This window comes from Halichoeres trimaculatus, unplaced genomic scaffold, assembly GCF_033239565.1.
Source record: "Halichoeres trimaculatus isolate MK-OKI-2021-1 unplaced genomic scaffold, fHalTri1.1 fHalTri1_scaffold_16, whole genome shotgun sequence".
Taxonomy (NCBI): domain Eukaryota; kingdom Metazoa; phylum Chordata; class Actinopteri; order Labriformes; family Labridae; genus Halichoeres; species Halichoeres trimaculatus.
The window spans coordinates 22,582,850-22,608,717 of record NW_027437194.1 but is presented as its reverse complement, the minus strand read 5'-3'; the positions used below and the strand labels follow the sequence as shown (position 1 = coordinate 22,608,717).

The 25,868-nt window shown below is 39.9% G+C and overlaps 2 protein-coding genes across 3 annotated transcripts; one reads left to right on the top strand and one right to left on the bottom strand.

The window, feature by feature from the left end:
- Positions 1 to 894: 894 nt before the first annotated feature.
- LOC141805562 (non-selective voltage-gated ion channel VDAC2) lies at positions 895 to 10,842 on the top strand. Its single transcript, XM_074690675.1, has 9 exons — positions 895 to 1,047; positions 2,665 to 2,735; positions 4,363 to 4,412; positions 6,146 to 6,298; positions 6,403 to 6,455; positions 8,363 to 8,584; positions 9,012 to 9,162; positions 9,243 to 9,300; positions 9,622 to 10,842. Exons 2-9 carry the CDS (start codon positions 2,669 to 2,671, stop codon positions 9,711 to 9,713), a joined length of 846 nt encoding a protein of 281 aa, XP_074546776.1. The 5' UTR covers positions 895 to 1,047; positions 2,665 to 2,668; the 3' UTR covers positions 9,714 to 10,842.
- A 1,493-nt stretch (positions 10,843 to 12,335) lies between these two features.
- Positions 12,336 to 24,201, bottom strand: tor4aa (torsin family 4, member Aa). 2 transcript variants are annotated; one of them, XM_074690598.1, is made up of 3 exons: positions 24,081 to 24,201; positions 19,309 to 19,785; positions 12,336 to 14,478 (listed from the first exon to the last, which is right to left on the bottom strand). In XM_074690598.1, exons 2-3 carry the CDS (start codon positions 19,783 to 19,785, stop codon positions 13,621 to 13,623), a joined length of 1,335 nt encoding a protein of 444 aa, XP_074546699.1. In that variant the 5' UTR covers positions 24,081 to 24,201; the 3' UTR covers positions 12,336 to 13,620. The 2 variants fall into 2 exon arrangements, with proteins under 2 accessions (XP_074546699.1, XP_074546698.1); XM_074690597.1 differs by lacking the exon at positions 24,081 to 24,201 and adding an exon at positions 23,591 to 23,722.
- Positions 24,202 to 25,868: the final 1,667 nt, after the last annotated feature.

Below are 25,868 nucleotides of genomic sequence, written 5' to 3'. Positions count from 1 at the left end.
AAAACCATAAAACTCCACATAGACTTCTGCATAAAAACTACAACATATTTTTCAATTAACATTATTCTCAAGTCAACAGTGTTGAAATATAACAAAGAAAAATCACCAACTACTACCCACCTACCTACTTCTTTTGTGCCCTGGAATATTTTAATACCTTTGTTTTACCACATTAAAAAAAAAAAAACTTGAATACAATTTAGCAGCCAAAAAGCTTTATATGTGTAGACATATAACTTGCAAAATAACCTGTGAACACATGTTCTAACTGGGTGATTAAATTGTGCACTTTTTAGTAATCATCCTGTGGCAACTAGTTTGTTAGCTTGTTGTATGACTTCACCCCAGATTGTTGTTTTGCATGCACATAATGAAACTGTCTGTATTTTGGAATTTTGAGGGCTTATAAGGGGGAAAAAAGATTAGAACATCAAAACTTAAATACAGGAAAAGCAGGTTTTACACCTGTTACTATCTGATGTTTTTTGAGGACCATTTGGATGTCTTGACCCTCGTGTTGGCAACCCCTGCTCTTGGGTGTGTTGTAAAAATAAAACCATTAACACTTAGCAACATTCACACCAATGTGAGAAATTTATTTGCCCCTTTGCCAGAGGCAACCTCCCTTTCTGTCAGCCACAAAGACAGGGTCACTTATGGTCAAAGGTCCTTCTGTGTGGTGGCCCTTATGGTCAAAGGGTTTATAAAAATATTTTTATAAATGCTAAATTCATTCTTGGAAAATGTTTTTTTTTTTTTTCCTTTTTAATGATATATCTATGTCACACAATATGTTCAGTTGTATTTGTTCACTTGTATGAGGCTGTTTGAATGAGATGGTGTCAGTCAGATTAATCTCTTGTTTTTTTATTGACTCTTTGTTTGGATTTAGCGCTGACACCGCGCATGCGTCATCTGTCTCCTTCATTGTGCCCTGTTCTCCTTATAGACGCTGCTAAGCTAAGCTAACTGTCAATCCCCTCAGCAGCATCAGGTCAGGGACGCTCCGGGCTCTGCAAACTCCCCCTCCTCAGCTCTCTACACACGGTAGGATGATGATTTCTGATCTGAAACACATTTCACAGCTTTGTTTGTCTTTTATTGAGCGCTGCGTTGCTATTAGCTCAGATAAATGTCGCTTTCTGTCCAAGGTTAGCCTCACATCGAGCTACCCTGTGAGGTGATTTAGCTAACAGTAGATCCGTTATGTAATGATGTTCAGCCTTCTAATGCACACTTTAATCCTTCATGATGCCTGGAAATGTGCAGAGATTCAAAACAGCAACGATCGCTTCACATTTAGCAGCCTCATGAGAGGAGCCCGTGTTAGCAGACTGCGAAGGGGCGTGTGTGTAACTGTGTGTGTCTGAAGGGACCAGGAGGAGTAAAGTCACATTAAACATAAACCAACCTAACAGTTTTTCTCTAAGGTTCTGCCTTTTGTTTGGCCTGTTACCTAGCTTCTTTCTGCAGCTTACACAGCAGATAGCGTGCTAACTCAGCTAGCTGTCAGACCCCCACACACCTCCTCGAGTGGTCCATCTGTTGTCCTTTGTCCCTTCATAAGAGATGCAGCATGAAGCACCAACCATTAGCCAGCAGCATTGTTCACAGGGGAATTATCTAAAAGCCAGCTGACCACGAAAAGGAGACTGCTTCAGTAACACTGCAGATTTATTATCTCAGAGAGCAGCATCCTCGGCCTGAGGTAGAGGCCTGCATTTTATAACACACAGACTCTTATTTTTTAACCGGGGTGGCCCAAGAGGTGCACAAAGTGTGTGCACTTGCATGATGATGATAGTCTATGGTAGTGATAAGCAAAATCTCTTTTCTTATTTTAGGAGGCTTATGTTGAAGTGTTAAAAACTGCAGTTCCTCAAGTGTCCACTAGAGGCTGTCTGTAGAAGCACCAGAAACCACATACACACCCATTCAAAAAGCTGATCTTTACTGCAGAAACAAATGTATTGACAGCGTGCAAAGCCAAAACACAATTTCAGTCTGAATACATAATTTAGCAGAACAGACCTTCAGAAACTGGAAAAAATGCAAATAAAGGAATAGCTTCCTGCTGTAACAGTCTACATCGTTCCTTTTTTGCCTTTAGCCTCAGAGAAGACAAGATGTCTATCATAGTTGAGGACTGTGGGTTGTCACCTGGTGGTGTTGATCATATTTAATGAATTTAAAGAAGGGCCACCCCTCACTTGAGGGCTATCTGCTTATAGCTAGTGTTTTAAAATGCTCAGAGAGAATAATTGTTGTATTTTTCTGGCTTGACTCTTTAACTGCCATCATTAGCTTCCTCCTACAGATGGATGCTGAGCTCATTAGTTATTAGCTTCCCTGCAGCATCTAAAGGAACATAATGTTCTTTCAGCTGGTGCTCTTATGGACATACAGCTACTGCAATGATTAGATAAAAGGAGTAGAAGCCATTAACGTATTTACTATTTATTGACTGACTGCTTTCAATCCGGATCAGATAGGAGTGATGCACCAACGTGAAAAACTGGCCTCTCCTTTCTCCTGATGATGACGATGATGATGATGATGATGATGATGATGATCATAGTCAGAGCGTTATCTGTGTGCTCCTGACTTTTTGTCTCATTCATGTGATGCTGTGAATGTTTCTGAATCTGATTTTCTCTCCTGCAGCACAATGGCCGTCCCTCCTGCATACTCAGACCTGGGCAAAGCTGCCAAGGATATATTCAGCAAAGGCTATGGTGAGTTCTGTTTTAGCCCTGAGAGTAAATTATTAACAGTTCCTGAAACATATCCAGTGTTTGACTGGCTTTAGACACAGATTTATCTGCACTGCGCAGAGATGTTGATAGTTTTTTTTTTATGTAGAATATAACTGTAAAGTAAATGAATTGGCAGACCAGCACATTTGAAGCCCTTTTTATTAATTAATGCATAATAAGATAACTTCTTACTTATCAATTACTCACAGTAAATCAAATTACCTCTGGTTTTAATGCCCATTTAATTATAAAGGGTAAAGGGTCCCAAAAGAGTGATAATTGTCCACCAATGATTTTTGAAAGCTGAAAATAAATTCTTTAATTTATTTATTCTGGCCATAGTACATAGGATTTAGTAAACTTTCTTCAGAGAGGGAGTAAGCAGGTCATGTCTGAGAATTGAGGCCTTTATTTAAAAAATATTTAATCATACCAGGTAGCAACTATCTGCATTGATGGAAATGTTATTCATTTATTTATTTATTTATTTATTTATTTATTTATTTATTTATTTATTTATCAAAAATGTATCTAACCAGGAAATCCTTGTTAACTTCTTAAGACCTGGCGTCCACATATGTGGACATTACATTTCTGCCTCTCAGACTCATGATCCTTCACTTGTTAAAACTTTGACCTATTAGCCACATTAAGGAACACTGCCCACACCATCTTTTGGTGAAATCACAACATTACACCCATTTTAGGGAGAAAAAAAACACATTTAAGCACAACAACACTAATAACAAACAACTAATAGGGAACTCATAACACAGATAATCAAACTTCCTGTACAATGACCAAGAAATAAAAAATGCAGACTAGACAAAAGCTCTGGTTAGAGGTGAAGAACAAAAAGCTATTTCTAGACCAAAAACAACAACACCTGATTAACAGCATGTCTATATGTCCTAGATCGATCTCCAAACAGAAAGTCATCAGTCAGAGCATCTACAAGCTGGTGCATCTTCCTCCGGCTCCTTTTGGTCTGCTTTAAAAACTTTTAAGAAAGTGGAGCTCACTGAGACCTAAATCCTCCTTCTGCAGAGTCCGTGCTGCAGGAGCAGGGGACCCAAAACACTTTTTTAAGACACACTTTGAGACAAAGAGTAAAAACAAGTTTAGTGACCGAGTCACAGAGCAAAGACAGAAGCTTCCAGCTTCTTTTAGATTAAATTGATTAAATAGTCTAAGAAAAGACCATGTTAAAGATGCCCAGTAAAGGTCTTTGCAGGCTTTCATCCAGAAGTTTTTGCACATTGAAGTAGAGTAAGAGTGTTAAAAAGTCTTGTGTGTGTTTTAGTCAGTGAAAACAACAGTTGACTGTTCTATTCATAACTCAAACATTATGATCAGTTGGTTGCCTCCCTTTAAATATCTTTTTTTCCAGTGTTATTAGCAGAAAACTGCAGAAAAATCTCCTTTTTTAAACAAAATAACATTAAATTAGTGATCATATCGGCACTAGATGAAGATTTTCACTGGTAAAATGAATCTGTCAGATCCTGCCAGGTGGAAAACATAGATTGTAGTCTTCATTATTTTGATTTGCTTTGTCTTCATGTAATCTCTGCTGATAAATGACTCTGTCCCTGTGTTCCACCAGGCTTCGGAGTCGTGAAGCTGGACCTCAAGACCAAATCACAAAGTGGAGTGGTGAGGAAACTTCTTTAAATTCTCCTCTTGAATTTGTTTTAATATTCTCAAAGCTTTCTACCATCCACATCCCTTGGCAATAAAATTCCACACATCTTCACCTGACCCCGTCCCCAGGCCTCTGCTGAAACCTGATCCCTGCTGGAACCTGAAACCTGGTTTATACATCTGCATTGATTGTATGGTTTATTGGGCAGCATATTCATGAACACTACGTACTTCTGCGTTTCTATGTAATACTCCTCCAAAACACACGGGGGCAGTGTAGTCTGTATGATTATCTGCCTCACAGCGATTTTGAGCGTATTGTGTTATACTGAAGCTAAAACATGTTGATGTTTATCAAACAGAAACTATTACAAGGAGACGAAGAAGACAGGAAATGTACAGACCATGTTCTGCGATCCTGAAATTTTTTTAAATACAGGAGACACAATCTTGCCCAGCAAACCAGTCACAGAATTTGCGGTCAGTGTCATTTGCATGCAAAGTTGTATATTGGAGGAGATTCAACCCCAGAAATCAAAAGCAGACCTCACTCCCTGATTCCTGTGGTAACCAAACCTCCAACCCCTGCTGTAACCTGACCTTTTCTGACCCTTTCTGACCCCCTGATCCCTTCTGTAACCTGCGGTCTGAAGGTTTCCAGGTCACTCTTTGGTGCTGATGGTGGCCTGCTTGGCTGATCTTTGGCTCTGTTGTAGAGAAACACGACAAGCCTGATTGTGATTTGTTCTTTTTCGGCCTGTCTGTCTCCCTAACTGCTGCTCTGTCTCCATGCTGCTGCCTCCTGGACTGCTCGCGCTAATGTAGATGGTAAGATCGGTGTCAGAGCTAACGGCTTTCATGCACATAACAACCATCACCATGTGTTGTTATTAAACTAACAGTTTTTTATATCATTTTTGTCTTTTTTGTCTTTGTGAGAATCATTCATACAGCATGAATATCATTGTTTTTGTGTTTAGCGTTATTAACTCTTCACGCTCTGTCTCATCTAACTCTGTCTTCTTTGTGCAGACTCGTTTGTCAAGTTATTAATCATCTTTGTTTTGGTGAAAATAATGAAATCACATCAACCTCAGCAGAAATTTTTGTTCATTGTTCATTAGCAGGTGCTTTTATGCAACATGCTTCAAACACAAGATGCTGTTTAACTCACAGCTCAGGCTCAGACTCAGAGTGTGTTAAACCTCCTGAAACAGGCCTCTGGTGTTCCCACCCCCCATGTCAGCTCCCACCACCATCATATCCCCTCATTCCCAGAGAGATACAGTCCAGACAGGAAATGAAGGGACAGATATTTCACTTTGAGGTCTGTGTTTGGACCCAGAGGTCAGAGGGGGTCCAGTTTTTGAAGATTAATTACTGTTTTCTAGAGCATGAAGCCTGCTCTCAGTCTGAATGAACTCTGGATTCTTCACGGTGAAACTAAAGAGATCTGAGAGAAATGCATCTGTGTTTTCTTTATTTCATCACGTCAGTGTTGTCCTGCTTGATGTTATGTACAATGTTTATGATTTGTTCCTGTATTGTTTGATGACGATAAAGTTTTAAGTTTCTGCAGAGTTTTTGTTTCCTTCTTTAACATGGTGAAAGTACAGATTGTTTAGTGTTGTAAACAGCTTTTTGTTTTTAACCCTTTTCATGTCTCAGTTCATGTTGCGTTCTCCTCCTGCCTGGTCACTCCAGGGTGTGTTTGATTGTATATTTTCTCTTGCTCTGTCCTGCAGGAGTTCAACACATCCGGCTCCAGTAACACGGACACGGGGAAGGCTTCAGGGAGTCTGGAGACCAAATACAAGATGAAGGAGCTCGGCCTGAGCGTCAACCAGAAGTGGAACACAGACAACACGCTGGGTACTGAGGTCACCGTGGAGGACCAGGTGTGTGTTTAATGATACACAGATAAACTCACTTTGTTAAAGTGGAACTCAGGTATGTGGGTAAACAGAGACGTGTTGACACAGTTTTCTTTTCTACCTCTCAGCTGACTCAGGGACTGAAGGTGGCCTTGGACACATCTTTTGTACCGAACACGGGGTGAGGATGACTGACCGTGTGTTTGGTCAATGCATGAAAATCTGATGTTATTGTTAAGCTGTGGGTCTGAGCTGATGGAGAGAAGGCCTGAGTCTCCTGGTCAGAACAAACTGCTTTTTTTTACACTTTAAGGAGGAGCTTAGAGTCACACTTCTTTTAGGCAACATTACTTTCTCAATACTCTAGTTTATTTGTACATCACATCATAAAAACACACAATACAACATAATGCTGTCTTTAACAACTTGCAGGGGAGGGTTTAGGTCTCAGAGATTCTCACATAGATGCCGTCTGTATAAGAATAACGACATTAATAAATCAGAAAAGCACTCAGGGAGCACAGACCTCCACCAAGCATATTGTGATTGTCACCAACACTTTAGTCCTACTTTAATGTTATACTCCCTTTCAGCAGACTGTCTGCTACAATTTGGTGTTAGTTGCAGGTTTGTACAATAATTTGTTTCCTGACAGTGTTGAAAATTATGATGACCCAGAACACATTTCATATTCCAGATCTTAGTATCCAGAATATTGTCAGGATCTGTATGGTACTTTTACATCTGTCAGAAATTATGGTGACCTTGTCTTGTATTGTTTTGCAAAGCAATCAGACCATTTATTGTGGAGTTATATACACATATGGTGAAAACGGCCTCCTTTAAAAAAATCCTGGATCCAGACGGTGATCCAGATTTCCTCCAAAATTCAATCACGTCTTCCTTATCCCATTTTGAACATTTCCTGAAAATTTCATCAAGTTTTATCGGTTACTTTTTGAGTTATGTTGTTCACAGACGAACAAACAAACTCTCCCAAAAACATAACCTCCTTGGCGGAGGTCACAAGTATCAACACAGATCAGTTTCAAAAACAGTTTCATAGTTCTTTACTTGAAAGACATCATGTGTGCAATGAAATTATCAGTTAATGTATTTTAATAAAACTCACTAAGTTAGATTTAGCAGCAAAGCATGGTCCTCATCTGTTTTTTTCTCTTTTTTCTGCTAATGACTTTATTTTTAAAGAGTGGACCTGGGAGGCTTATAATGGTTAAAAAATGATAATTAAAAATGATGATAGTAGTCATCTCCAGGACACAGATAAGAATAAAGATTCAGAATCATAATTTACTCTTCATCTGTTTCCAAAACTCAGAGTTTTAGAGTCCACATGTTGCAGAAGTTGTGTGTTTTTCGTGGCTCTCTGAGCAGAAGTTTATCATAGAGAGAGCCTGAAGGGGTAAAATCAAGGAACGTGATGCACATTACTACACACAGCTGCCCACACATCTGTGCAAATCATCCCAAAGCATGAAAGAGCATGACCGTCATTTTAAAGTTTTTTTTAAGACGATAATTAATATATTTAATATTATGACAGCTGATGAGAGGGATAAAATCTGACGATCATAGAGAGGGAGGTAGGACATGCAGGAAACATTTGTGGCTAAGAGTAGATTTATAGTCTGTGTGTATTTAACCAGTCTGCCAATAGCAGCCCACAAAACAACAGAGCATCTCTGTAGCTCTTGCAGATCAAATGGTAAAAATAACCAAATATTATGTTTCTTCAAACATTTTAGAGAAACTAACAGCTTATTTTCTGCTTCATGAAGGTTTTTTACTTCTGTGAGTGTTTTTGTGGCCAGAAGCTGTAAAAAAAAACTAAATTGTTTTTCTTTTATTAGATTAAAATTAGTTAATTACAGGTAAAAAACTTTAATAGATACATATTTATATAATGTAACAAAAACATTTTTAGTATTTGATTTATATATGATATCATAAATGTCAGGTAAATTCATCCATCTATTAATCAGTCTGAAAACATAAAGCTGGTGAGAGCTCACTCCCCCTCTAACATCAGAGATAAACTGACAGTGACCTGTTTGAACCTTTCCTCAGTAAGAAGAGCGGTAAGCTGAAGACGGGCTACAAGCGTGACTACGTGAACCTGGGCTGTGACGTGGACTTCGAGGGTCCCATCATCCACTCAGCCGCCGTGCTGGGCTACGAGGGCTGGCTGGCCGGGTACCAGATGGCCTTTGACACGGCCAAGTCCAAACTGGTTCAGAACAACTTTGCTCTGGGATACCGGGCCGGGGACTTCCAGCTGCACACCAACGTGTGAGTGAAGCTGCTGACGTGTTGAACTTTATATTTCTGTGATGCTGTAGAAGTGTGGCAGACTGTTAGCAGAGAACACTCAGATGCTTTAAAAGACTTCTTCCTGTGCTGATACATCTGTTTCAAGTCTTTTTGTAGTAAAGTTATTAAACTACAAACTTTTGAAAGCTGTTTTTTATTCAACTGTTTGATTAGAGATAATCTGCCCATATCTTTGGTTAATCCATGATTTGATTGGTTGTTTATGCCGAGGACGATGGCTCCATGTTTTATCTATGAGCCCAATAATTAAAACTAAATCTAAAATCTTCAGAAAGCTGACAACTTAGATTCTCCTCCAGAAACATTTCACTCAGTCTTTAGATGATGAGGTTAAAGAGTTGTTCTGCGGGATCATGTCTCTGAAACCTCGTCTTCTCTCTTTTAGTAACGACGGGACCGAGTTCGGCGGCTCCATCTATCAGAAGGTGAACGACGAGCTGGAGACAGCGGTCACTCTGGCCTGGACCGCCGGCAGCAACAACACCCGCTTCGGCATCGCCGCCAAATACAAGCTGGACAAAGACGCCTCTCTGTCTGTACGTACACTGACTGTTCAAGGAAATCCTCCCTTTATAACAGGAAGAGTGATTTTACATCTGTCATCTTTTCCCGACAGGCCAAAGTGAACAACGCCAGCCTGATCGGAATAGGATACACTCAGAGTCTTCGACCAGGTACGCTCCTAAAACACAACACTGTCATTAATATTTACTTGAATGGAGTCAAAGCTGAGTCTGTGTCAGCTGTGAACTCTTTAGCGATCCAACATGAGAGTAATCTCTGCAGAATCACTCTGTGAGACTTTAGTTTGAGACCTGAATGGACTCTTAAAAACTTGAATCCATAAATTCATTGTCTTTATCACTTTTCTCTTTTGTGACCATAGTAACAAACTTAAAAACTGAAAGCAAATCAGTGATTTCATTTGTGATATATAGTTGTTGTGTAACAAAAGGACAGAAAAAGTCTGAGATCGTCGATGTGTGTCCGCGCAGGTGTGAAGGTGACCTTGTCAGCCCTGATCGATGGGAAGAACTTCAACGCCGGCGGACATAAAGTGGGGATGGGCTTCGAGCTGGAGGCGTAAAGAGAGCAACCAGAACATCCATCAAAGAAGAAGAAGAAGAAAAGCCCCCGAACAAACGTCTCCACACACTCCTCTGCCCCTCCCCTCCCCTCCACACATGCACACACTCCACCTCATGTAGCTTCCTCACACATTTCATGAGCATTTCTGACAGAAGAGTGGAGTCACAGCATCATGTCAGGCATCCTGAGAGGAGTGGTGAGGTGGAAAACTGACAGCTTGATCAGGAGTTCTTCTTGTTTTTATCCATATTGAAGTGACATTATTTATTTCCTCGTAGGTCTTGGAAGAAGTAGTTGTAGTTGTAAATGTTTAGCTCTTTAAAGCTTTCTATTCCGTCGTTCCTGCCTTCCTAAAGCATGTGAGAATGAAAAACATGGATGCAGAGCTGAAGGCGTGTTTGCTTGGTTTAAAATGAGGCTGAGTGTCTGTTTCTGTTCGTTTGTGTTGATTTGAACATGTTTCTGCTGTGTTGTGTGGATTAGATAGTCCACATGAAACATTTCATGGATGAAGGAGTTACTGAAGCTCTGCTGGTTTAGAGGAGGGGAAAAGAAGAGTTTTTCGGCTTTACAGGAACACTTAGAGTGGTGTACGTGCTGTGAAATGATCTTGTAATCCTTTGTGACTCCTCTTTCTCTCGGTAGGTGAAATCAATGTAGTGGAATCTTCTGGTAGCTTGTGTAGTTAGTTTGCATTTCTACGATATTGTTTTCATCTATCAGCTCCAGCCCAGCAGTCACAGAGAAATGGAGGATATTTTGCATGTGCTGGTGTTATCGTGTAGGCTCAGGCGGATCCGTGGAGGTCCAGCTGTTTCCTCATGTTGCTCGGGGACCAACGCTCCTTACTGTCAGCTCTATCTGTCTCCAAACACAACCCTCACTCCTCAGATCTGTACAGAAACACCGTCTGATTGTCCTCCGAGTTCACACTCGTCATCGGATTCTGTTCCAGGTTGTTCACTGTCCTGATCGTTTATTTATGGTAATCATGAAAATGTGTTTTTCCATCTAACTTTGTTCTCATGGTTACAAAGCTCACTTTTCTTTGTCACTTAGACACAGTACCTCATTTTTTTCCAATGTCAATCAAGGGAATTATAATAATAAAAACATTACAGAAAATCTCTGATGGTTGTCGGGATCTTTTTTCCAAACACCTGATTTATTCACAGAGGGGAGCTTTGAGTTTGGGGTCTTCATGGTTTGTGTGGGACTAGTTCTTAACTTTGCTAAACTTTAGCAAACAGCTATAGAAAAAATAATAAATGCTAACTTAAGCACATATAAATTAATGATCAACCTCAGATATAACTTTATTGTTACTTCCTTTAATTTTTTTCTTCTTTGTTTTTCATCTCTTTAAGTTTGTTACATTCACAAAACCAGCTCTGTGTCCTCATCTCTATTACTTTGCTCTCTTTGTGGGAAAAGCTAGATAAATATCATGCTTCAAGAGAAATCAGTGGATAAAATACCAAACTATGAAAGATTAAAAAAAAACAAAAAGTAAAATGTTAAGCTATGACATGAGTCATAGAGGGATGAAAAGACAGGGTTATGAGATTTTTGGTTGTTACTTAAAAATTATGAAGAAAAAGGGAAAAAGAAAAATGTAAAAGTTAAAGTGATCAGATGATTAAAAACAGGGTGTCAGCAGAGTCTTAAAAAGTACTAAAAGTTGATAAATCAATTTTTGGAAAATTAAGGCCCTTAAAAAGTATTAAAAAGTCTTAATTGTGGTTTTATGAGGTATCAAATTTAATAGGTATTCAAGCTTTGACTCCAGAAATATCCATGAATATTATTTCCTCCTTGCCACTGTCCCCTGATAGGGACGTTAAACATTCGGCCAATAAAATTATAAAATAGAATAGAATAGAATAGAATAGAATTACTTTACTCAGAGTCAGTAGAAAAATACAAAAATTAAAAAGAATAAAATAAATAAATACATAAAAAATTTAAGCTACAATAAGATACATCAAAAAGATTGTGAGAGGTATATATACCAGCTATAAATCAATGTCACTACTAGTTTTAAAAAGATAAATTAAATACAACAATACTGCAAATCACACAATCCCAGGCCCATGTCCCAAATTTGATAATGATGAAATAATTTCTTGTTTTTTTTTGCAAGTTGGCCTTGAATAAGTCTTGTTACTTGTTGTGGGAGTGCCGATAAACCTGCTTTTAGTTCCATTTATTCTTTCAAGCCTTATTCTTTCCCAGCATGCATAATTTCTGTAAAAATGTAAACTACAACTGTTAAAGATGGGTTGCCAACAACAACTGAAAGTCACGATTAAGTCTATAAACTTTTTGAAAGGTTTTTCAAAAAGTCTTAAAAAGGTATTGAAATTAACCTCAGGATTTTAGCATTTACCCTGAAAAAATAATTAGCTGAGTCTCATTAAAATGTCAAATTAAAATGAATATCAGGTCAGTGTGAGGTGAGAAGTGAAACTGAGAAGAGTCGGTTTGAGGGGATCAGAAGTTTAAGATATGCAGTAAAAAACTGAAAGGAAAAAAAAACATAATTCTGACATTCAAAATTACTCAGTTATATTTATTTTACAACAATATTATGAAATACAGTCAGAGAAATTCTCGGGAGTCCTGTGAATCTGTGCTCAATTTTTTGTCCTCACAGGCAGGAAGTGAGTCTCACGGAGCTGAAATTACACATCACAATGTAAAATTTAGGAAGAAAGAAAGAAATGTACAGTAGGTTAGAAATCATTTTTTAAGTGAGTCCAGTTTCATAATACTAACTTTAATTTCAAATTCATTTTTAATGCAAAATCAAACTGAGCATTTCAAATTCAGTATCTATCCATCCATATTGTACTCTACTGTCAGGGTTGCGAGGCGGGGAACACCCTGGACTGGTTGCCAGGGCTGACACATAGACAACCTTTCAAGCGCACACTCGCACCTACTGGCAATTTTGGATCACCAATCAACCTGATGAGCATGTTTCTGGACTGTGGGAGGAAGCCAGAGTACCTGCAGAGAACCCACCCATGTGTGGGGAAAGCATGCAAACTCCACACAGAAAGGCCCAACTTGCCCAAACCAGGACCTTCGTTATGTGAGGCAACAGCGCTTCAAATTCAAAACAATCATCCAAATTCAGTCTCTGGTGGCAAAGATCTCAGCACATATCAAAGGTTTCAGAACAGTTTAACAGAGTTCATAAAATCCTTGGTCTTCATCCACAAACAACTTCACATACATCTTCAAATCTCTGACAACAGAAGGAATTTCAGCTCAGAGGAAATGAGATTTGCCAGTCCATCAGTGACTCCACCTCTCTGTTTTTTGGGTCATGTTAGTGTTTAGTTGTGTTCGAGCAGAAACAAAAAAAAAACAAAAAACAAAAGGAGAAAGACTGGTATCAGTGTGTTCTGAGAGTTAAATGAATGTTTGTGTTGTCTGAATAGAGTCTGGAGGATTTAGAGCACAAAATGATGAACAGCTGATTGGGTTTAAAGATAAAGATCTGACTGCACAAAATCCAGACGCTCTCTGTGGTGTTTTATGGACAATCAGAGCCAGTTAGTAAAAAAAAAAGTTCATCTTTTTTTAACTTCTTTTCATCATTTAGACCTTGAAATAACTTCCACAGGGTTTACAGGAAGTGTGGTCTGACTGTTAGTGGTCTGAGTGACTTCAAACTTCTTCATATGTCATCAGGACACGGTGAAACATCGTCAGCGCCAAAATCTTCCCTTACATTCTTTCACAACAGCTTATGAAAACTTTGGCTCTGAGTTTTGTCATTCAAGTTTTGTAACCATGTGACCTCTGGCTTCTTTCTGACCCCCTCTGACCTTGATCACTGCTTTTCTTCATGCTTTAAAGAATGTGAGCCACCTAAACACATCCTGTGTTGGCTCTCACAGCAGGTTGACCTTTGCCACCACTTGTTTGCAGCCTGTCTGGGAGTACTCGTGACCCCCAGCAGCGGGGTAATACTCTATCTCCCCCGCCAGGCGTTCGGCGTTGGTATGATCCGGGTAGAATCCCTCTCGAGTCATTTCATCCTTGAAACACTGTATCACATGACTTTTCTCCAGGAGGCCCAGAGGTAAGATGCTGGTTTCAACCCACAGCTGGTGTAGCTTCTCCAGGGTGCTGCGTAACACTGGGGTCAGCTCTTTCACGAAGTTCTGATGGCGGCCGGATGCTGTCAGCGCCATGGAGATGCTGGATGAGTTGTGCAGCATGTGTTTGGTGATGTGTGTGTGACCGATGTTGCTCAGGAACAGGTAGATGGCGTTCAGGTACTCGTTGGATTGTTTGGAGGCCACCAGCTGCCACAGAGCATCCAGGATCTCCTCCTGCATGTGCTCTGCCTCGTCAAAGATGAAGAGTGGGATCTTCTCCTCCTCCTCGGCTCGTTCCACCATCGCTGAGATGATCGTAGAGAGGTCACTGGCGCACTTCACAGCGTCGGCCTCCTGGGGGCAGTGGTGCAGGACGTAGTACTGAAGCACCAGAGACTCCCCGACCACGGAGCGGAAGTGTCCGGCTAGCAGGCGCCCCATGTGGCTCTTTCCCACGCCACTGGGGCCGTGCAGGGACACCACCAAGGGTTTGTTGTGGACATAGGTGGACAGGTAGTCCTTCAGGTGGGCCAGCAGACCCTCCACTGCCCCCTGCTGTCCAAACACTTCCCTCCTCAGAGTCTTCTCCAGTCCCTCCAGGTCGTAGCGCAGAACATGGTCGTCCAGGTTCTCTATGGCGTTGTACACCTACAGAAAGAGGTGACACAAGTCCACAAAATTAGCATCAAACCGAAACAAAGGAACAAACAACTGTACTCTGAAGTTTTCAAACTTCACTAAAACAGAAACATTAGTTTCCCTCACAGACCTCAGTTTATGGTCTACTTCAAAATCTAATGGTTTGATGTTATTGTGTGTTACACAGTATCTTTATACGCACAGCTACACATACAGGCTCAATAACAGTTCACTAATGTTTCCACTCTTCCTCTTTAACACAGCCACGGTGACCTTTGTGGAACTTCTTCAAAGTTTTTTTCTCTAATTTCAAAAACAGGTCTTGCACATTTTCCTGTATCCATTACAAAATCACCTTAAACAAGAAGTTTTTCTCAATGATCTTCTTCTTCTGCTTTTTCCTCTGCAGTGGGAATGAGAGCAGTTTACACATCTATTGATCTAGCATCTATGGGACGCTTCGTACCTCAGTGATTCAGAAAAGCAGAGCAGATTGTGTTTTTTTTTTGACAAAACTCCCTGTAAATAAAAAAAAAAAACACTTAAAGACTAGGCAGTCTGCTTTCTTAAATGTTAATCAAGGACAAACAGTAACAATGCTAGATGTTCAGCAAGGTTAAAATAGTTTTGGATTTGTCATTAATTATTAATTAGTTAAGTTTTAGTTAGTTTTGACTTTTTTTTCCCATTACAGTTTAGTTTTAATTAGTTTTGGAGCGGGCATTCTAGTTTTTATTTAGTTTTGATTTTTGCAACAAGGCTTAGTTTTAGTTTAGTTTTAGTTTAGTTTTAGTTTTTTCATAACTTATTAACCAGGTGCAGGATTCAAAAAGGTCAGAGTAAATATTTTGTCATTCTGTTTATTTTCAAGTCCAACATAGTGCTCACTGCTCAGTCAATGCTGATACTGAACTGTTGGCTGCTGCCTTCAACACAAGAAAATAAAACAAACTTAATATAAAACATTTAAACATAAATTATATTTAAAAAAGTTAACATAAATTAAATAAAAATAATATAAGCATAAATAATAAAAAACAATATAATATGAGCTTAAATCTTTAGACACTTGGACTCTGTAACAATAAAGGCAGACTCAAATACAACTAAAGTCAGACTCACATGAAATTAAACTATTACAGATGCTCTAATTTATTGCTCCACTATGTTTTGTCTCAGCACAGCGCACAGCCAGTTAGTGCAGTAAACAAGTACATCCCAGTACGTCGCTATGATGGTGCTGTAAGGCACTGACAACTGCCGAAAACTGTCATAAAATTGGTTAAGAAAATGTGTCGGATCAATTTAAATCCTAAAGGCTGTTAATATTGTCAAAAACTATAACTAAGGGAATTTTGTCTATAATTTCAGTTAGTTTCAGTTAGTTTTGTGAACACAAGATACAGTTTTAGTTTACTTATCGTTTTTGTTTTCTTTTTTTAGTTTTTATTAGTTACAGTTAACTGCAATGTATTTTAAATTTTAGTTTTTGTTTTTAGTTTCGTTTTAGTTGACTATTATAACCTTGATGTTCAGACTAAACGTGCCAAATTTCAAAACCTACACATATTCATATGTTGTAGAAATCCCTGAATCTGTCTGTAAAAACTGAAAAATAGCACCAGATCTTTGCCAGATATCTGCCCATAGTGCACAGACCTCCAGAGGGCTGGCCAATCAAAATTAAGGGGGTTTGTGAAGTGGGGAACCTTAAAGAGACGGCAGCTAAAACAAAGCATTTCAGAGGCTTAGGCCCCATTTACACGAAATTTCATCCAAAAACACTGAAACGCAGTGAAAAAAATCTGTGTTTACACAGAAACACAGCGGGACTGGAAACACTGTAGTAAGCATGCCAGGCCTGTATTTGGCGCTATAACTGTCTTGTCCAGAAATAGCTTTTGGTAGATCTCCACCAAAGAAGAGTTGGGTCGATCATCAGTTGTATTTGTGAATACTAGATGTAGAAGTGGAGCAACAGATTGAGCAACACCAGTACAACGTGGTAGTCCGCGACAATCGTAACAACGCTACTGTTGTGCTGTTGTATGCTAATGCGCAAAGCTGAGCAGGACATCAGCGTTTCCACTGAAATCGTCAGCGTTTCCATTGAAATTGTCAGCTTACTGTTTACATGGCATCAGTGTTGGTAAAGTTTCAGAAAAAGCTGTTAGCCGTTTTCAAAAGTTTTTTTTACGTTGATGAGGCGAACGCGAGGCCAAAACACAACAATACTTTTGTGTTTCACCCTAAAACCCTTGTCATGTAAATGGCCCCTTAAATAAGGGTTGTCTAAAACACCAATGAGGGAAAAAGATCTAAATCATACAGATACTAAAGAGGCATCAGATGGACAGAATGAATGCTAAAAAAACGTACAATACCCCTCTTTAAGTTTGGGGAAAAATTGTAGTCCTAAGTGAAAACAAAAGAAGTGATACTGTTACAGCTGATGTAACAGAGATGTAATGGTTAAGTGTTAATTCTCAGGTGGTAAAAAGTTGTTAAACTGAAAGAAACTAAGTGTTGTTGCTCTGAAGAAATCCTGCAGACTCTGCTCTCCATGACCAGAATGATACCCTACAGACCATAACAGTGACTGGTCTATTGTGTTCGTATTTCACATGGTGATTGTTTTGTACTAAATTCAGTATTTCAACAAGAAGACCACACAATAACACAAATAAACACTAAGATCTGTGGGGTGAAACTTTTGTTTTTGATAATGACTTTCTCTTCTTTCAAAGTGAGCTGTTGTGACACGTTTTCCAGAAGCTGTTTCACCTCCTCCACTTTCTGTGCACGTGGTGTTTGGATAAAGAGAGCACACCAAGCTACTGCTTCAGGAAACACGTGTTTACATCTGAAACAGCAAAACAAACATCTGTCATGCTGTCTTCACTGAGAGCAGACAGAGAGCCGTCACGGCTGCGTGGAGACACCGAGAGGCCGAGTCAGATGTGACCCGTGGGAACTTCTTCTCAGGTCAGACACGCGTCGCTGAAAAGAGTCTGAGAGGTGATGAAAGATCCAGGTCTGATGAATCAGTCAGTTTCTATTTCTACTCTCACTGATCACAGGCGTGACCAAGCATGAAGGCAGGTGAGTCTATATTTACTCCCTGCTGAGTCTCACAGAGGAGGAACGTGACACAAACTCTCTGCCCTCATTTACCAGAAACTGAGGATGATCAGACGTTAGTAAGACGCCATCAAAGTGTGTGTGAGAGAAATCCAAACTAAAGAGTTCACTCTGTTCTCCAACTCTGATATGAGTCTGACTCAGTTTAGCTGATCCTCTCAAAGCCAAACACCAGCATTCAAACACAGACATGAGGATGGTTGGACATGATCACCTAGCACCTTAGTTTAGCATAGCAGCAAAATTATAAAATTTTACCGCAAAGCTGAGAATGATGGGAATTACTTACAGCTCCAACCCACAAAAAATGTTGGACGCCGTAGAGGATAAAAGTGTGTTAAAAATATTGATACAACAATATATTGTGATACTTTGAACTCCGATATATCAATATTTCAACTCTTAATATTAATATTTTTTTAAAAACAAAAATTAATATTTTAGCTGAGTTGGAAGTGAAATACAACCTCCAAACTTCTTGTTTATATAAAATATATCATCTCAAAGTATACTTGAAATATTTAATCTCTAAACTTGATAATGTGGGTTTTTGTTGCACTGCACAAGTCAGTGTGCCGTAAACATCAATGCTTTCCGGTCTTTTTAATCTTCAGTCATTTTTTGATTTCCATATACATCAACTCTGTTTTTTTTTTCTTAGTTAATTGTGTAGATCTGTAGTTCATTGTTGCTAGGCGCCGCCCTGTTGGCTTTGGCTGCCTTTTGCAGCAGCTCTCTCTTCTTTGTCCGTTTCTTGTAACTTTTTTGTCTGTTTTTTGTAATCTTTGTATTTGGAGTGGATCATTACTTGGTATGGCTCATTTCTTGGTCATGGACACCAAACTTTTTGTGGCTTCAGTGACATTTTTACTACTTTTTTCTCCTGTGTTTGTCTGGAGATCCTACATGAAACCATGGCTGTGTTGTTTACATGTGAACTCAGCTGTTTGCAGCCTGTAGCATGTCAGTGCTAACTGGTGCAAGGCCTGATGTCTTCCCACAAGGTGAGGAGAAGGAGGTGAGGACAATGTGCTTGTTCTCAGGTGTGAGCTAAGAAGTGACGACATGGACCTGTCCTTCCATCCATCGTTATTGGGAATGTAAGATCTATCTCCAATAAGACGGACAAGCTAGCCATGCTAACCCAGCAACAGAGGGGATACCAGAAGGCAGAGTGGCATCGTGCTATTCACTGACATGGCTAACAGAGCTAACATCAGACACCAACACCACATTGGAAGAGCTTCACCTGCTGTGAGCAGACAGGATCCAGGAGACAGAGACTGAACAGACTGCTGAAGAAGCTCAGTCCTGAACCCTGTGGAGGTGGAGACTGGCTGAACTGGACAATGATGAACAAGCTGTCATCATCTATTTTCTTATGGACCTTTTTGCACTTTCTATACACTTTCTTACTTTTGTTTTCTTGATTGCTGCTGTGACTTCAATTTTGTTGTACTTTTCACAATGACAATAAAGTTCTATTCTATTCTGTTCTACAGATCGTCTGTTAAGGGAGAAATAATGAATCTTAAAAAGTTCCTCTGACACTCCTCTGAGGACTCTCTGTCATTAACGTTTTCTGATGTTCACAGGTTTAACAGATCTGACTCAACAGGAAGTAGAACATGTAGTGACACGAAGCGTCAGATGATGACAGAGCTCCTCTGTCTCAGTCTGAGCTGTCTGTTTCCTTACCTGGACAAACACGATGGCACACAGCAGGTAGAGGCAGTTCTTAGCACGGCTCTGGTCCTGTCTTGGTGGACTCCTGCACGTTCTTCTGTTTGGGAACAAAACCCTCTTCCTCCTCCTCTTCTTCTTCTTCTGTGTGTGGGAGGTTGGCAGGGGGGAGAAGGCGGAGGGCGGGACTCCATCGAAAGTGAAGATTTTGGGGCTGGTCCTGACCGGAGCTCCTGGAAAGGTTCCTGCTCCTGACAGGGCCAGAGCCATCTCCTGCCTCCTCTTCTTCATGGCCTGGTACTTCTGCTTGATGCGGATGACAGCGCGGAGGGAGGAGGAGAAGGTAGACAGACTGTTGACCGGACTGTCTCTGTGATTTTCATCTCTCCTTTCCTCCTTCTCCACCTCTCCGTTGGTCTCCTCATCCATCTCTCCATCGAGCTCTTCGTCAGTCTGAGAGGAGGAGGAGCTGCTGCTGTCCTGGTCGCTCATCTGGGAACAGAAAGGAGAAAATGTCACACCCACTTCAGACCAAAACTCTACAAAGAACAAGTGTGCAGTTCACAAAAAGAATTTGAATAATCCCATTTATCAATATTGTAGTGTACTAAGCTGCAGTTCCCCTAGTGTCCACTAGAGGCTGGTTCCAAATAAGTCCTGAAGGTGATATCCAGGACTGGTGCAGGAACCAAACATTTTGTAGCACTAACGTTTTTCCTGACATACTTTAACCTCTTAAGACCCAGCATCCACACATGTGGACGTTGCATTTCTGCCTCTCAGACCCATGATACTTCAATTTTTTGGTGAAATCACAACATTACACCCATTATAGTGAAAAAACCCAAACAAAAAATCTATTTAAGTTCAATAACACAACTAATAGACAACCAATACAGAACTCACAACACAAATAATCAAACGTCCTATACAATGACCAAGTGTAGTTATTATACTTATTAGACAGGTACATGTGTTGTAGCCTCTGGTGGACACTCCAGGAACTGCAGCTTTTCAACACGTCAACATCAGCAATATATTTTAAAGCCTGAATTTGCCACTTGCCTGAAGTACATCTACATAAAAAATAATAAAAAAAACAACAACAACAAAAAAGAGCATACAGCCTTCCACAACCAGCTGACATGAAAAATTCCTCACTGAAGCTTTAAGTGGAAAAACCAAACAGATAAGAAGTCTGAACCTTTCTTCCTCTCCTTTTTCCTTCTCGTTGCTGTCTCACTGCTGCACTGTGCTGCATCCTACATAATATAACACTCTGTGTTTAATGACCTACATCTCAAATAAAATAACAAGAAAAGGCCGTGGCTTTCAGCAGCCAATCAGAAGAGAGTATTTTCAGGTCTGACTTCCTCCCTGTTATCAAAATGTTCTCATTCGAGAAACCTCAAACTGATGTTAGATACTTAAACCCAGGCTGTCATCAGCACGTCTTCAGAGAGCTAACACCTCTCTGGGACAACATCTGCTCCCTGTCAGAGGACGGCTGTGGACAGGGTTAGTGTGTCTGACAGAGAGCGGGTAGATGTAATAATACTCTGGGTTATTTCCTTTTAGTGTGTTGTAACAGCAGAGTAAAATAACAGAGCACTGAATGACGGGAAGGAAAAGCAGGATTCCAGGGAAAGCTGAGTTTGGCAGCTTATTTCTGACCCGTTGATGATAAATGGTTGACTGTGGAGTTCAAACAAATTGAGACAGCTCACACTCAGCTCTTGTTATTTCTTTACAAATCATACCAGCAGTAATCAGACTTGTTCTGTTTTTCATGAACCTCCAGATTAAAAAAAAAAAAAACTGTTTCAGGCTGCATCCTCCAAATGTGAAATTCAAATCAGGAGACGTGCTGTGGAAATGTTCCTGGAGAATGAGGAAGTGCAATCCCTTCAGTGCTTTAATAAGTCCACCTGCTTTCAGTGAGCTTTGTAACAGCATCACCCAAGTCTCTTTAACTATTTTCTGCGATTGACATTTAAGCCAACACTTCAGGTGAAGGTCAGGTAAGACGAGACAAACAGGACTCATGCAGAAATACTTCTGTCCTCAGCAGTGGCGTGCACAGACTTTTTGAAGGGCAGGAGTGAAAAGAAAAAAACAGCACCTCTGAAGAGGGCACTCAGAGTGTTTTCAAGGACACTTCCAGCGTGCATTTTAGTGCACACACCATGGTCAGCTCTCCTTCTGAAAGCTTTGACTTTGACTCACCTTTAAACAGAAACAGGTCACATGTCTCAGCTTTGTCCAGATTGCAGGACAGGATGTCAATCAGTCCCAACGGGCAACATCCAGTTTTAAAAAAATGAAGCCTATGTGCGAAAAGTTGCAATTCATAGGTGAACTGCTTGAGGCTGGCAGCAGAAAGACCAAAAACCACGATGAGCCAAAAAAAAAGCAGACTAAAATGGTTCAAAAAACAGAAGATAGATCACAATTTTGTGCGATCAGAGGCACAGCTCATGTGACTGACAGGTCTGGCGCCCTGTAGCAGTCAGAGAAGAGGCTTAAAGTCCGCCTCTTGAGTCAGAAATTCTGACAATCGGCTTCATTACTCTGTTCAGGAGAAGATGGGTAAATCACAGAGACTACTTCCATATATTTCACATTCTATTGTTGCTCCACTTTTCTCTATCAGGGACTTTTGGGGTCAAGTATCTCCCTCTGGTGTCTCTCACATCTTTTGGTTCTTTTGGCGCTGTGGGCAGGAGCCAAGTCCTGCTCAAAAATGACATCAGCATCAAGCTTGTCAGCAGGTAAAACATGAAGTGCTCTGAAGTTTCCTGGTAAGCGTTTTCGTTGACGCTGAACTTCAGAAAACACAGTAGACCAACAGCAGCAGATGACATGACACCCCAAACCATCACTGACTGTGGAAACGTCAGTCTGGACTTCAAGCAACTTGGATTCTGAGCCTCTCCTCTCCTCTCTTCCTCCAGACTCTGGGTCCTTGATTCACAAATGTAATGAAAAATGACTTTAATCTGAGAAGAAGATTGTAGAGCACTGAGCTTTAGTCCAGTTCTTTTCCTCCTTATCCAGGTTGTACTCTTCTGATGGTGTCTCTGGTTGGGGAATCAGACAGTTGGGGTTAAATCTTTGATCCATCTGTGTGTGGTGTTCCTAGGTGCCAGACTCAATCTACTCCCTTTGAAGTTCTTAAATTGGTTTTTCATGGTAGTCCTTGGTTATCTCTGCAACTTGTTGCCTTTTCTCTGACACTTTTCCCTTCCACTCCTTTTTCTAATAGTTTGTTTGGATCCAGCACTCTGTGAACAGCTTCTTTAGCAGTATGAGGAGGTCAGTGACTGTCCTCTGGACGACTGTCAGTCAGCAGTGTTCATCGTGATCACGTCGCTAGGGATGGGTACCTTTCACATTTGAAACGATACGGTACAGATGCTCGGTACCTAGCAATAAGTACAGGTACTACCGGTACCAATTTTCGGTACTTTTTTGTGTTTATGTGGTAAAAAATATCAATTTGTTTAATAAGAGTATATGAAAATACTTGGATTTAACATGTTTATTCATCAATTTATAACCTTGCAATGCAGTGTTCATGTCCAGCATGAAAAATCCCCTACTCTTCCACTCCCTCAGTCACAAGGATGCACTTAGGTACCTAAACATGGTACCTTTTGGTTTTATCTGAATCGGTACCCGGTACTTTTGACAGAATTCGGTTGGTACCTATAAAAGTACCTAATTCGGTACCCATCCCTACACGTCGCTGACTGAACCAGACTCAGAGACCATTTAAAGGAAACCTTCTCAGGTGTTTTCAGTTCATCAGCTGATCAGAGTGTGAAACCATTAATTTATCAAAATCAACTTTTCCACTTTATTCTTCCACTTTGGTGCCAGTGTCCCACCTATTTCTGCTTTTATTAATGAGTTAGTTAATTAGACATGCTGACCTGTTCTTCTGGTGTTATTATGGTCATGACACTTGATGTTTGTGCCAGAATCAACAACACCTTCTCACATCAGGTGTGTTTTACTTTGTCTGTCCAAACCTTTTGATGTGACACTAACAGTGGATATGTCCGCAGTCTCTGGTCGCACACAGATCTCTGTGTTTGAAGCTCTTGGTTTGACTCTGAGCTTCTTTTTTGCATAACTGGAAAGGAGGAACTATCAGTTACACCCAGAGAGGGTCAGGCCAACAGCACAAAGTCACACACCAATGAACTCAAAAATACTCAACCATTCAGTGGGCTCAAAGGGAATGCATTGAAGAAGACCATCCCTGACCCTCAAAAAGCATAAGCAGACTTACAGGCAGCATTATGTGAGCAGTCAGATCACATTTCTGGCTCTGAATCAGCGTCCTCTCTGCTGAAGCTGTAATACCCGTGTGTCCGAGCCTCTTCTACATCAGCACAAAAGAATTCAGCAAAGCCCACAGGAGAGACTCAGAGAGACGCTATCAGTGTCTTTTCACATGCAGGGACCTGAAGACCGGCCGCATACCACACATTTTAGAGCCCGCAGTGTGAAAAATGAACATTTAGATCCTCTCAGTCCTGGAGTCTGCAGTTTTCAGTGCAAAAAGAAGAGAAGCTACTTCAAGCATGAAAGTCATAGAGTTCTTAAAAAAAAAGTGAGTTGTTAAACCTCCCACACACATTGGTAGTAGATTACAACCTCCCACCCAGCTGCACACACACCTCACTCTGCAGGCTTGAATGCAGAAAAGAAAAAAAAGGATAAGAAGACACAAAAGTGAAAGGTAAAGTTTAAACATGCAAAAATAAAAGAAGTCTCACCTTTAAAGTGGCTCAATCCTTCCTGAAGAGAGAACTTCACAGAAGGTTTCAGTCCATGCTCTGAGAGAGAGAAGAGGAAACAGAGAGCACGCACTCAGCTCGACTCAGGAAGAGAACTCCTATCTAACTATCTTACCTCTAAATACTCAACCATCTGCTGGCTCCGCCTCCCCCTTTTTCTCTTTCCCTGTCTCTCAACTTTCTGCTCAGTCACTTCTGGTTCATGACAACACATTGGTTTTATTTAACAGCTAATATCAGATTTTTCTCACAGCTCACGTCCAGCCAAAGGTCACTCCTTTCAGAGAGCAGTCAAACTTCAGTCCAGTTGTGTCAAATCAGAAGAAAAGAAAGGAAGTGAATGAATTTTTTTTTATCTATTTTATCCTTAACTGTGTCATTCATCTCATATCTTCTCATGCCATGTCATTTCATACATTCACTTATCATCTCATCTCATATCAAATCAGATCATCTTATATCTTATCATATAGGAGATTGTATTTAAGCTTATATTTTGGTATTATATCATGTCATCTTACAGTGAAAAATCAGTTATGATCATGCTTTATCACCTCTTATCATATTGGATCAGATGGCATCATACTGTATAGAATTGTGTTGTATTGTGCCATATCCTATTAAGAGTTCCAACTGGCACTGTATATAAATTCATGTTGAATCATACAAAGTCATATCATGTCATATCATATTTAGTGTCATATAGAAAAGTATAGTATTCAATCAAGTATCCTATATCATATCTCGTATCATGTCTTGGTTGTCATTTCATTTGGCGTCTTGCATCAGATCTTGTCTCACGTCTCATAAAGAATTATAACGTATTATATCAAGTCTTGTATTAGACCATTGCATAGCCTCACATATCCTTTCATACAATAGTGCATGAATCTTATCACATCTTGTTACTTATAATATTGAACCTAAAATTGTATATAGTATCCAAGTGTAATGCATTGTGTATCATATCTCATATGGCAAGGGTGGCCAACCAATCAGAGACCAAGAGCCACACAAATTGTGGTGTTACTTTTGCATTTCATCCCAAAAACATTTTTGTGCAATGACCTCTTACATACAAGCAGAGTGGCACGCAGGGAAAAGAAACTGAAACTTAGGTATAAATCTTTTCACACAAGTATTGATTATCAATGTTTTAGAACAATCTGCACACCACTACTCATAACAATTAACTGATTTTTGATAAATGGACCAAAGAGCCACACATGTGAGGCAAAAGAGCCGAATGTGGCTCACGAGCCACAGGTTGGCCACCCCTGTCATATGGTATTGTATCATAAAGTGTAACAAACTATTGCAAAGTGTGATGTACACAGCACATCTTGTATCATTACAGTATTTGTAGTATCGTATCATAATGTAACGTAAATGCATGTAACTTAATGTAACGTGTCAAATCACAATGTAACATACATCACGTGTTTTATCAAAATGTTAAATGTGGTATCATAGTGTAACAACTATGTTTGATAAGGTATTGGCTTATATAATACGGTGATGTATAGTAATTTATATCACATCCTTTCATTAGGGTCATAATTTATCATACAGGATATCATGATGTATTTTTTTTTTATTGTATCTCTTATTATTTTGTAATTATATGACATTATTATATGTAACATGCAGCTCATGTTGTCATGTTAATTTACTGGTGCATTTGTCACTCCATCTCAGCCCATAGTCTGTGCAGATTTTGTACCTATATAATGGTTCTGTGCACATTTTGAGTAGGTTAACACTAAT

Excerpts from the sequence above, each read along its gene's own strand:
- LOC141805562 (XM_074690675.1), top strand. The coding sequence starts at position 2,669 with ATGGCCGTCCCTCCTGCATACTCAGACCTGGGCAAAGCTGCCAAGGAT. Across the intron at positions 4,413-6,145 it reads CCAAATCACAAAGTGGAGTG|GAGTTCAACACATCCGGCTC; the intron begins GTGAGGAAACTT and ends TCTGTCCTGCAG. Across the intron at positions 6,299-6,402 it reads AGGTCACCGTGGAGGACCAG|CTGACTCAGGGACTGAAGGT; the intron begins GTGTGTGTTTAA and ends TCTACCTCTCAG.
- tor4aa (XM_074690597.1), bottom strand. Across the intron at positions 14,479-19,308 it reads GTGCCATCGTGTTTGTCCAG|GTGTACAACGCCATAGAGAA; the intron begins GTAAGGAAACAG and ends CTCTTTCTGTAG.